Source organism: Helianthus annuus, chromosome 8, assembly GCF_002127325.2.
Source record: "Helianthus annuus cultivar XRQ/B chromosome 8, HanXRQr2.0-SUNRISE, whole genome shotgun sequence".
In the NCBI taxonomy this organism is placed as follows: Eukaryota; Viridiplantae; Streptophyta; class Magnoliopsida; order Asterales; family Asteraceae; genus Helianthus; species Helianthus annuus.
In genome coordinates, this window is record NC_035440.2 from 46,468,212 (window position 1) to 46,481,509 (window position 13,298).

Below are 13,298 nucleotides of genomic sequence, written 5' to 3' on the forward strand. Positions count from 1 at the left end.
GAGAAAAGATGATCCTTGTGTGATTCCAGATATTTTAAAAAAAAAAAATTCTCTTTCATGACCTTCTGAAAATATAGTTAGGAAACATTGCATCTTCGGAGGAAACATTGCATCTTCGGAGTGACGTGAAGGCCAGAAATTTCTTAATGAATTTATGACCCATAAATCTCAAATAGCTAAAACTTTTAAAAGGACATTTTCAAGGATTAAGCTATAGCAGAAGAAATAGGAAATAGAAAATAGAAATCTTGTTCTACCTGTTTCATCCAGCATAGCATTGTCTGACCAATCATCTTTTGAAGAAAGTTCGTGTGCAACATTTGGAAGGTCTGCATGAGGTTTAATTCTTAGCATGGCTTGTCTTCTCTCATGCAATAGAGGTCTGCTACTTATACGTATTTTCTCTTGTCATTTCATGCTGATTTAGTTAACTCTTGAGGTAATATATCAGTTATCTGCTAAATGCAAAACGGTGGCTTCATTGGTGAAACTTGTTTATCCTGGTGGCTAAGTTGTCTGCTACTCTTCAGTAATGCTCACTGGCCTAAGTTTTTATTTTCTCATACATGGGCTAACATCTTTCATTTCTATTATTTCACTTTTTCTCGTTTTTTTTACTATGTATATTTGGGAAACAGGGGAATAAACAACTCAACCAGCATCACAGAGAAAATGTCCTCTACAACAATTAGTCCAATGAATAGTGTTATGTGTTATATGGATTAATTTGTCAAAGAGATGAAACAGGTCAAAAGTGTTTGTAGCGAAAATTAATGCATAGAAACTACATGGTTCGAACCGCCACCTTTAAAATAAATATGCACCAATCTGTTGATTTCCAAACCATTTAGATGTTTGAATAACCATAAATCGACAATATGATTACCATTTGAGTAAAATTCAGGTCCACTGTTTCTAGTTCATGTTGAACTATTAACTTTTTAAACAAGTACATATCTTTAGGAACCGACCTTTCTAGTTCATCTTGAACCTTGTTTAAGGAAAAGGTTGCATAAAACAATAACACCACTTACCAATAGTGGCTCAGTTCGCTTACACACCTCCGTAGAATTAAGTTGATTCTGTAGTAAAAGAAAATAAACAGGTACAAAAAGAGCAAACAACAAATGATCCTCCTGTCAAATGAAAAGAAATTATGACAACACCTTGTTACTTGAAGTATAGAAACGGTTTTTCTTTTTGTTAAAGAACAAATGAACTCTTTCAAGGAGAAGGATGAAGAAAACAATCATGCCACTTGTCAATAAATGGCAACTCATCAGGATTTAAGCTTGGGAGTGTGCGATCTTTAAGGCAATTGATTATCTGCATAGTCTCACCAAGAAGTCGGGCTGCAGTATGTACACTCTCCTCCCTTTTCTCTATGACACTTGTGTGGCATTTCATTGCTATGACTTGGGGTAAGTTGGTGAGACAAGCAGCCAATATGTGAGAGATCATTGATGATAATTTCACAAACAGCTCCTCTTGGCTAACCTGGTCTATGTTGGCATCGTAGGAAACTAGGAGCGTTTGGGTGATACGGTACATTGAGTTGGCAGAAACCGACATGTAGACTGAACTATCATCTGAGCCTTTCTTATTCTTAATTTCTACTTCAGTGATCATGTTTTTTGCTGTATCACTGAACCACTGAACGATCTCTTTAGTTGTATTAACTTGATGAGCAGGGTTCTGCAACTTGTTTCCTAGCCATTTGTGGTAAACATCAACTTCTAGCCACAACGCTCTGGCAGCCTTTTGACCGCTTACAAACTCTTCACTAGCATTGAGGGTTTCTTCCACATGTTTAACATATGTAAGACCTTCGCTTACACTCCTTAGCAACCGATTGACCATGTTGTTCTGGATGTTAGGAAGAGATATGGCTATGGCTGTCAGGGTTACTACTGGTAAGCTCCAGCAGTCCACATATTTTTCTTCCGGTAAAGGTGGGACTTGATGCACGTCATACTTTCCAACTCCTTCAAAACTGCTGGATTCCTCTATAAGCTTCAGCAAATTGTTAGGCTTCTGCTTTTTAGCCTTTTGGATCACATGGTTCACAGATATTGAAATGCTTTTCAATGTTCTTTGAGCAAGCTCCATATCATTTTGAAGTTGCAAAACATAATCGCTGAGATCTTTACTGTGTTGTAGTTGAGCTGGATTTTCTGCTGTCACATTATACGTGGCACCAAACATGATCTTTAACCACTTGCAGCAATAGAAACAACAGAAGAGACCAATTACAAAGAAAATCGGGATCAACGCTATGATCTTGCATGCTGCCACAACTGATTTCTGGATTCCTATACAAAAACTCAAAATCAGGACCTTTAGATCCTGGATGACAATCTTGCATCTGCGGCTACTGAATTTCAGTGGTATGCTACTCTGCTTCCAGTCAGATAACTTCTGAGTACAGTAGCTCTCAACTTTAAAGACCCTCATATGGTTCCAAATCCATTTTATAGAGACTTTAAAGCTTAAGGACGCAAAACATCTAGAAATAGGTGCGACGGTACCCAGTATTACTCCCGTAAATTGTGTTATAAGAATTGCTATCACTGACCACTTATAATCTGAGCCATAAAACTTCATAGTTGGTCTTGTGAAACGCATAACAATAACATGTACGGCGATGCTCAAAACACATATTACCCCAGAAGCAGAAGTTGTAGCATAACAAACTGTCATAAATTGGGGGTTGCCAGTTTCTGCCATGATCCAATGGTTGCTAACATAATGCTTTAGCTTCTCAACCGTTACTCTTCCTGGTTGTTGCAACTCTAGATCCTTGACAGCTGTTTCATGACCTGATCTGTATTTGGATTCTAATATTTGTTTTGACTTTAGAATCATTAAGGATGTACATATATGCATCATCATCAGCATGAGTAACATAGTCACATAAATATATGCTATTAAACAGTGGTTATAAGGTTGAGTACTGTAATAACCATCTTCACAATTGTGAACGACTCCGGTTTCTATTTGAATGCACACATTTACAACCAAGGTGATTACCAGAACAGCCAAAGCTATGATGTTTGTGAGAAGTTCCTTACTGTCCATGATTGCTAGGGAAGGCAATAAATTAGCCATCATGGTGCACATAAATGACATGCTTCCAAGCTTTGCGGCCTGGTCCACATCTCCTGGCATTGAGTTATTCAGATCCATAGGTAGTTTTATTGCAATAGCTATGACAGTGAGGGAAGCAGCATTGAGAGTAAAGTATTTACATGGAAACCATAGTTTTTTGTTTTTGAAACCATGCAATAGATCAGCCACCATTGGTAGGATGCAGAAAAGAGAAGCAATTGCAATATAAATTCCAATCCACATCATAGGTTTACTGAACTTCTTTTCCATCTCTGCCTGGGACTTTGACTTGAGCAAGAAATTTAAAACAGCTAGTGGAGTGCTACTACAATGAGACTCCAGTTCATTCTCAAGTTGGGCAAATGTGTCCGTCGAGAAGGAATCCATAATTATGCTCCCTCCAGTGAAAGGATAGTAAAGGAAATGGTAATTGAACCAAATCAAAGGGGTGTATGAAGATGCTGTGAATTATGGCTTACAGGATTAAGGTAAGGCTTTAAGTTATGTTTGGTTGAATGCATTATAAGATTGTCTTGAATAAAAACTATTCTGGTCTTTAAGTTGTACCAAATGCAATTTCCAGCCACTTTCTACCAAATTCAGTGTGAGTTCAATATTAGATTTGTTAATTTTTATTAGTTCTTTATACATCTCTGGACCAGGACTGATGGCGAATGCTTTAAACTTTTCAAAATACTAGGTATTACACCAACAAATAAAATGTTACAGAATCTAGCAAATCAAGATGGTAGTATGTGACAATTGAATCTCGATCACTTTTCATTTTAATATGTTAGTACATATGGTATAGTTCATACAGTTGTGAAAAACCATGTAGTTGATTCGATATTTTAGGCCAAAGTTCTAGTAAATGTGATTAACCTTTTGGAAGAAAGTAAGACTAAATCAACGATATAAATTGTCAATTGTCACCTATCATCTTCACGTCCAAATCAATGACCAAATACTAGATAAAATACTAAGTTAGAAGCTACCTGTGACTTTCTCGTGTCCAAATCAATGACCTGCACCCCCAGTGGGGGTTCCATGTGGCCTCATCCAACCAAAAGGGGTATAAAATATTAATGTGAAAGTGAGAGTCAACTAAATAAGGTGTGAACAGATGGATCATAGTGGTTTGTTAATGATATCTGAAACCAACTCAAAGAATTAATTTTGTGAGGATTTGAAAATTTTAATAATGTGGATATAAATCCAAATCAGATCATTCAGAGGTGTAAAAAGAAAACCGGTTTTGGACAACCAAACTGGTTTATAAACCGAACCAATTCAACAAATATTAAACCCAGTTTGGACCTGACCCATCCTGCCAGTTTGTAGTCTAGTTGACCAGTTGAGCCCTGAAACGATTTGCAAAACATGTCAAAAACCAGTTATTTTGTCCCAAACTAGTTTGAACCTGAAGAAACACTTACCTGAACGGTAGGCTCCGACTAGGACTTCAACTCTTGGTGATCCGAACAGCTGACTGCAAAATAGAACACCGTTAGGACTCGTTACAGGAATGAGGTTATTCCTGTAACCACCCTCCGGCGTGAGAATAAGTCTCGGTTTGGGAGTAAAAGAATATGTGTAGAGAGAGAGAGAGTAAACGAGAGCCGAATGTCCATACCTTTGATGTTTACCTCTATTTATAGTTTACCATTAGGGTTTCCTCTAAATTAGGATGGGCTCCGATAAGTTAGAGATTTGCATGATCTTCCCAAAAGATTGGGGATTTGGTTACGTGGTTTATCCACGCAGAATGGAACATTCTAGAATAAACATGTGTAATTAAATATTTATAATAAAATAATAGGTAATGACCGGGTCGGGTTAGCCGTTCTGGGTCATACCACGTCAAGTCCCCCCAGTCCGAAGTTATGAAATGAATTTCATGGGGTCGGACTAAAAAAGGAAAAAGTCAAAATACCCCCTTTGAGTGCAAGTTCCTCGAGTGGGAGTACCGTTGTTTTTTTGAAAAATGGCGGTGATGTGAAAGGGTGTGACAGTTAGGTCATCATTAGGATGACAGTTGTACCTTCCCTGTCTTCACACGCGTTCCCACCCGTTTGCCTTTTTGAAATCGAAAGGTTGTTATCCCTTTCTTATAAATAGGTTTCCCGTTTAGGGTTTTCCCATTTCGGTCTTTGCTCTTAACTTCTTCACTTTCTTGATTGCAAAAATGGCCTCCAAAACTGGCGAATCTTCTTCTGCCAAAACAAGCTCCGATGCATTGTTTTGCAAATGGGGACCTGTATCGTTCAACAATCTAATACAGGAGTATGATATCAAACGGGAATGGAATCCGGTGTTGCCCTCGAAAACAGACACAGCGTTCCCGTTGAAAAAGGGAAAAATCACTCTGTTTAGTTTAGTGATTTTTTCAAATTCTGCAATTTCCGGTTGCCGATCACTAAGTTTTGTAAATCCGTTCTTGACGAATATCCCATTCACATCTCCCAACTGCATCCTTTAGGGTTAGTTAAACTTCGTCACTTCGAGTTTGCTTGCATAGCCCTGGGTCATATCCCTGAAATTACAGTGTTTAGGTCTTTTTTCGTCCTTGTGTGGAAATCCCCCTTCTTTACCTTTGATCGATGGGACATTGGTGTGTCTTGTCTGAGGGATATCCCTGCTAGTTCCAGGGATAAGGACTGGAAGAAGAAGTTTTTCTATATTAACGCTGGTGTTATCCCCGGGAAGATGCACTGGAGGGAGATGGGTGCCAAGGAGAAATTCAAGGATGACGGTCCTCCTACTGATGCCTATGTTGAGAATGTTCTCTTTAAGAAATTGAGTCAACACCCCTCTGAATGCACAGTGATCCCAGAGGGGGCCCTGGTGATGGCGGGGATGAGTCTGCTATGGCGTGATAGCCGATTATACCCTTCCTTTCAAAGGCTCGATGAGGGTATGTGTTCATTTTCTTTTAAGTTGATTTGCAAATTGTGCATATTTTAATGTGTCTGGACTTTAAATAGGTAAATGGAGTCTGTTCGATTTTGTTGATCCCCCCCCCCTAAACGCTGCTTTGATACCCGCGGATCGTGTGATTGGGGAAAAAGAGCCTGGTGTGTTGGGGATCCACCTTGAACAATTTATACTTCCCATTGTACTAGCAGATCCAAGTGCTTACGTGTCTCACCCTCACCCCGGCGGGGGGAGCAGTGTTTCTGTTGCAGAGACAAAGAGGCCAACCTGGGTGAAGATAACCGGGAGGAAAGTTGTTACCACAGGGGCTACTGCTGCACCTGTGGCGGTTAGTATTTCTGCAGCCCCGGAGAGTGTTACTGCTGTTTCTGCCCCTATTAGTTTGGTTAGTCCGCCACGCGCACAGAAAAAGCGCAGGATAATGCCTCCTTTGACTTCTTTCCAAGCAATTAAGGCTGCTCACGCCTTACCCGCTGGTGAGTGATTTTACTTGCTAATGTAGGAGTTGAATTCCTACGTGCTTTTTCTGAACATCTGATTTGACATAGGTTCCTTTGATGAGGCCCAAGTTGAGGGTGTGTCTTCTGTGCCCTTGACAACTGGGATGTTGTGTTCTCCACTGCTGGCGGGCCAAGCCTTTTAGACCTTATATCCCAGGCGAGTGTTGTCGCTGTTAGCTGTTCTATGCTACCGCCTGTGTTTACAACTGATGTGGTTGTGACACTCAGCCCCGTCTCTACACCACTTTCTTCTAGCGCTACCCCCGTATCCCTGTTCGACTCTCCTTTTGGTGTTTTCTCTGCATCCGAGAAAGAGGTGCCTACAACTTCTATTGCCGGTGAGTCAAGAAGTACAAGGGATGCTACTGCAAGTGACGTTGGGGGATCTAGCAGTGGTTTTGTTGATGATGGGGCCCGTTTGGGCGATGATCTTTATCAGCCCACCATTTGCTGGGATCCGAATGTTCAGGACAAACGCTATCAACCTAAGTGGAAGATAGCGGAGTCATCGAGATTAATTTTCCCCCCAGTGGTGCATCACTGGGTTGAGCGGGCATATCCCCCGGCTGAATCAGCCTATGTGGAGGGGTTGAATAATGAGAACTTGATGAATGCAACGATGGTGGATGCAGTAAGTCAACCTCGAAGGTAGGCAGAAATTCGACGCCGGTGGATGCATGATAACAATGAGCTCCACCAGGCGCGGATCGCCATTCAGGAGCTAATGGATGAAAAGTATCGCTTGCAAAGCCAACTCCAAGCTGCTGGTATTAGGGAGAGTCGGTTTGTCTCCGAGAAGAACAAGGCAGAGGCGGATTTGCAACGTGTAACAGCTAACTTTGCTGAGGAAAGGATATCATGGGCCCGCGACATCGCGGAAAAGGATCGGGTCCTTTCTCACGCCAAGGCTGTTTAGGAAGAGCTGGAACGTAAAGCCGTCACTGAGGTTCAAAAGGTGAGATCCGAGCTATCTGCTGAGATGGAAAAGTTTCGTATTAACACCGATTTTGTGTCTCAGGTGCAGGAAACGTACCAAGGTCTCGCCATGGAGTTAGAGGCATTGAATGCCAAAACCCAAGCCAAACAGGCAGAGTTGGAAGAGCATGAGGAGAAGCTTAGGGAGTTGCAGCAGATGTGCGATTCCCTGGTCTCTCTCTGAAAAGAACTATCTTGTTGATAACTGGTAAAATACACATATTTGTCCCGTGTACATTGTGTAATTTTTGTATAGTTTTTATTTAGTTTTAGTTAGTTTTAGTATTATATTACATTATTTTGTGTTGGTCTAGGTCCTGATGCAAATGAAGCAAAAACGAATAATATGGAAATAACCAGCCAGTTGGGAAGAGTGAGATGCTAGAGACCGAAGTAAATTTGCAGCTATGTTTCGTGAGTGGGCCGAGCCCACTTATCTCTATATTATTATTGGAGGCCTTATATGAGAAAAGAAAAAAAAAAGAAAAGAGGATATATTATTATGAGAGGATTAATTATATATTAAAAAGATGACCACGTACGAAAAATATAAAGTGCCGACTTGGTCTGATATGGTATCATGAGTCATGAGGCTTGTGGGTATGGTGACGGAGTTGAAGCCGGCGACGGGATGAAGACGGAGGAGGTGGCACGGTGTTCAAACCGGCGACGGAGGGGGGACCCATTGTTTTGCTCCGTCCTGGATGTCGGAATACCGATGGAGAGGACGATGACTAGACAGCGACGGGGATGGCGGCACGGTGTTTGGCCCAGCGCCGGGCCAAGACGGTGGAGGCCGTTCCTCCATACCGTGTAGCCTGACTTTGATAATTGGTGGGTCAAGCCCAATCAAGTGAACAAATCAGATCAAGAAGACAAGCCTGCCAATTCATGTGTGAGTATTATTAGAGAAGGCGGTTGTTATAATTTAGTGTGGGGGCCGCAAATGACAAAACAAGTCTAGCAATTTTGTGAATTATGGTTCTGGTTTTTTAGAAGATATATACATTGTTTATTAAACCCTAAAGGAGGTGCATAGGAATTAAATTGACATCACACAAATAAAAGGCTGCCAATATGATTATGAATTGTTTTGGAAAGAAAGTTGCATATTATTTTGAGGGGTGATTTTGAGCTGGGCCTTTGTTGTTCAACGAAAGAAAGGAAAACATATTATTATAAGAAGGCGGCAACTATTGACGAAAATTAGATATCATCACGGCAGGAGAAAGTAGGGAGGGAGAACACATTAGACGTGCACGAATTTTGGGCATCTTTCGAAGGTTTTGAGGGTTCGGGAAGGCGTGGAATCATCATTGAAGCTCGGGAGCATACGTGATCGAAGAAATCGGGTTCTATACTTTTGTAATCTTTCGTTTTCGTTTGTTTCTTGTTATTCGATGATGAATTCTGATTTGTTGATGATTGTTATGTCTTTTGATACAATGATTATTGGCTAGACTTTTCGTACTACCTAGGCTATGATGAATGTTTAATAAAGATTGGATTTTTATTTGTTTATGACGTTGGTTATGGATTATCTTGAATTGTAAACGGCTTTGGAATCTTTGATTTGGTGTATATGCGTGCGTGTGATTGTTTGATTATTGATTATTGTTTGGTTCGATTCTTGGTGACGGTCTTTATCACATAATAGAGTCGGGCTAGGGTTTTAGGTTTTGGTGAGTGTCTATATCACATAATAAACCTTTAATTCTTTAGGGTTAATTGGCCATCAAACCTTAGAAATAATATTCGGTAATTTAATAAAATCAAGTGTTCTTCTAATCTTGTCGCTGTGAGGCTCGGGGTTATTAATAGGTCTTGGTTTAGTAAATAGCTAGGATTATCGGTCTTAGTTCCTTAACCATTCTCTTGTCTATTAAACCAAATTAAAATCCATTGTTTCCTTAGACTTTCGCGCTGTGAGGTAGATTGTCATATTAGGGCACTTTCAAGATATTAGAGGACTGTGAGGAAATCTAATAACCGGTAGGATTAACAGCCTAGGTAGCGCCACAAGAATCGCCTCGAGAGGGTTTGAGGGGCTTAGTTGGTATCTTAATAGGTTTAGTATCATAAGATCCTGGTTCCATACCACGTCAGCTTCGAATAGAAATCCATTCCAAGTTAAACAGGAGTCTAGCCTAGGCAGCCTTCATCATCTCTTGAATCAAGTCTTCGTGCGAGTCTGCGTCTAGTTTGTCTAGTTAATTTTAATTTAAGTTTAATTGCAATTTTAGGATATTTAGAAAAACCCCCCTTAAACAAAAAAGCAGTTAGAGTCCGTGTCAGTCTAAGTCTAGATAGGGTCGTTAGCGTAATTTAGTAGAGTCTCTTGGGTTCGATACTCGGACTTCCTTAGGCTATACTGCATCGATCGGTACACTTGCCGGTTGTGTGGTTCAGGGTTTAGAGAGTCTTAGTTTTATAAATTTAAAGCTTAGAGAGTCTAGTTTAGGGTTTAATTTAGTTAATTTAATTGAACCACTTTTAGCACATCACTTGTGAAATCTTCCACCACCCACCAGGTGCGCCTTAAAGAGGCGGAAAGTGAATTGGACCAGGCAAATGCTGAAGTGGATAGCCTGACCAGCCGCCTGGCTGGTTACAAGGTGATAGGAAGTGGTTGATAACCAATGGCTTGGTTGGGGTGTTTGAGTATCTCCGCCAATCAGAGTCCTTTGTGACTCTTTTGGACCGCCTTTCTACTGCTGCTTATCAATTAGGGCACCCTGATGGCGTCTACAAGGGTTACTTTAATTGTCAACAAACGGATAGGATTACTCCTGCCTTCCAAGAGAATAGAGGCAAACTGCAGGTGGTGATGGCGGATCCTCTTGAGGCGGCATGTAATGATCCACTGCCCGCGTATGCGGAGCTGGTTGACAAGGTGGCCGAAGATGGCGTGGACTCCTTACGCCATATGCTGGACGTGGCGGAGGAATCTAGAGAGGAATGAGTGTTTTTTATTTGTTATGTACACTGTTCCTTAGATATTTTGTAAAAACACTGTTTTGTTTGGGGTGCGTGTAAGCACTTGATTTCTGTCAGACAATTAATGTGATTATCATGATGATGATGCCGTCGTTTTACTTAAGTGTGGCGATTTGACATGTAATAATGCCTTGTTATTAATTTTGCTATCGTCACTATTGTCAGACCTCTTAATCTTCTATAAATTATGTCATTCTTTTTCCAAATTTGGTAATTGAAGAAATGGGCCGACAATGCCGTAATCGGAAAATTTTCGACGTACTTCGAAATTTGGACGCAGCAGAGGGTCTGGTCCATCTGCAGGATCCGGTGATGAAGGAGATGATCAGAGGTAAGAAAATTGACTCCAGTGATACAATGCCTTGGATAAACAGGTCTTGCAAGAGTATCGGAGATGACGACCCTTCTAAGGCTGAAGTAGGTGTGGCTCTCCTATTGGCTGACACCCTGGAGCAAGCATTTCCCTCCATGTATGTCCAACGTTGTAGGGCGGTATATGAACGACGCCGGAGTGGCCGCCGATGTGCAAGCCCAGTTGGTGATCGGAGGATGTCATCTTCTCCGGTAAACGAGGTAAATGTTGATGATCTGATCATCGATCCCCATCCATTGGAGTACTATGGTGAGGCATTGCATACCCCTGCAGAAGTGTTAGCAATGTTCCCTGATATGTAGATAAGTAGAACATGTTCGTTTTTTGGTATTCCCACATGTTGGTGTTTAACAACAGGGACAAGTACTTGGTTTTGTAAGATAGTTGTATGTATTTATTACCAAAATATCTCTCTTTTGTAGTGGTTAATGCATCTATTACCAAGATACCCACTCTTAGTGCGATATTGTTTTGGTCATCTAACTTATGTATGAAAACTATTTCGTGTCAGAGACGTTTTTTAACGTTATATGCAGTTTGAATGCGATGGTAATTTTTTGTACCGTAATATGCAGTAAAATGCGATGGTAATTTTTTGTACCCTAATATGTAGTAAAATGCGATGGTAACTTTTTGTGTACATGTAGATAACAAAAGAGAATAAAAAGTAACTTTTATTAACTTAATAATTAAAAAGAAAAAGAGACATCGTTCATGATGGATTACACTTGTTCATAAAAAGAAAATAGTCAAACCCGCCGTTAGGGGCGGGAGTCTACATGTAACATTTCTTCAACTGAGCGGCGTTCCATCTACGTGGAACCGCTGTGCCATCAAGCCTGAATAGGCGGTAAGCTCCTTTGCCTAAGTCTTCTTGGACGATGTAGGGGCCTTCCCAGTTGGGTCCCAGCTTGCCTGAGGGTTCCGATCTACTGGCCTTATTATCTCGCATGACATACTCGCCCTCCTTGAAAGTTTGCTGAGCCACGCGTTGGTTATAATATTTCTCTGAAGTTTTCTTGTATTTTGCCTCGCTGATGGCGGCTGTCTCGCGTCGTTCTTCCAGGAGGTCCAGGCCTTCCCGTAGGAGCCTGTCATTATCATCATCAATTGTTAGGCGCCTTAGCGAAGGTAGCCCAACTTCCGCTGGTATCATTACCTCTGTGCCGTAAGTTAGGCTAAAGGGGGTTTCATTGTTGCTTGTCTTGGGCATGGTACGGTGTGCACAAAGGACATTTGGCAATTCTTCTACCCAAGAACTTCCCTCGTAGCCTAACCTTCTTTTGATTCCGTCCAGCAGACTTCTATTTGCCCGCTCCACCTGGTCGTTTCCTTGGGGATGTGTGACCGATGTAAAGATTTGTTGAATCTGAAGTTCTGCACACCAATCTTGTAGGACCCTATCTGTGAATTGTGTTCCATTGTCGCTCACAAGATATAGCGGCAATCCAAATCGGCAGACTACATGTTCCCATAGGAATTTCTTGGCGTTTTCAGCAGTTATCTTGGCCAAGGGCTTTGCTTCAACCCACTTGGTGAAATAATCGATCGCTACAATCAAAGTACTTTAGCTTCCCTGCGGCCAGCGGGAATGGTCCCATGATATCAACTGCCCGTTTTTGAAAAGGTTAGGCCGCCGTGACAGGAATTAAGTGGTTTTTAGGGCGGAGCGCTTGTGGAGCAAACTTTTGACAGCTGCGGCATTTTCTGAGTTCGTCTACCGCGTCTTCGTGCATCCCTGGCCAATAGTATCCGACATTTTGGATTTTGGCAACAACTGCCCGGGGTCCTGCGTGAATGCCGCATATACCAGCGTGTATTTCTTGGATCAGGTACTTAGCTTCCGCTGGGGATACACACCGCAATAGTGGTCCCATATACGATTTCCTGTACAGGACGTCGTTGTTCACCTCATACTGTAACGCCTTGGTTTGTATCTTCTGGGCTTTGCCTCTGGCAGGGGTCAATTCCCCCTTTGTGAGGATTTTTAGAATGGAAGTGCCAGCAAGGTTCTTCCACTATGACGGCGGACACCACCCGAGATTCTATGGAAGATAACTGTAGCGTTTCTACCTTCACTTCCTTTTCCATGCCCGAGATAGCTAGCTTGCTCAAGGCGTCAGCTATTATATTTTTTCCCCGATGGACGTGATAGAGTGTGACGTTGTCAAAAGAAGCTATGAGTTCCTTGGTTTTAGCCAAGTATTTTGCCATCGTCTCATCTTTGGCTTCATACGTCTCATTCACCTGGTTATTGACCAGCAAAGAGTCAACATATGCATCAACCCTTTTTGCTCCCATAGACTGGGCCATTCTCAAGCCCGCTAAAAGCGCTTCATACTCTGCCTCGTTATTGGAGCATTCAAAGTCAAACCGCATGGCGTATATCAATCTTATTTCATCTGGGCTTA

General features: G+C 41.5%; 1 protein-coding gene across 1 annotated transcript; it reads right to left on the minus strand.

Annotated features, from left to right (window-relative positions):
• Positions 1 to 1,224: 1,224 nt before the first annotated feature.
• LOC110902052 lies at positions 1,225 to 3,495 on the minus strand. The gene has a single exon (XM_022148791.1). The coding sequence runs from the start codon at positions 3,493 to 3,495 to the stop codon at positions 1,225 to 1,227; it is 2,271 nt and encodes a 756-aa protein (XP_022004483.1).
• Between the last annotated feature and the right edge of the window lie 9,803 nt (positions 3,496 to 13,298).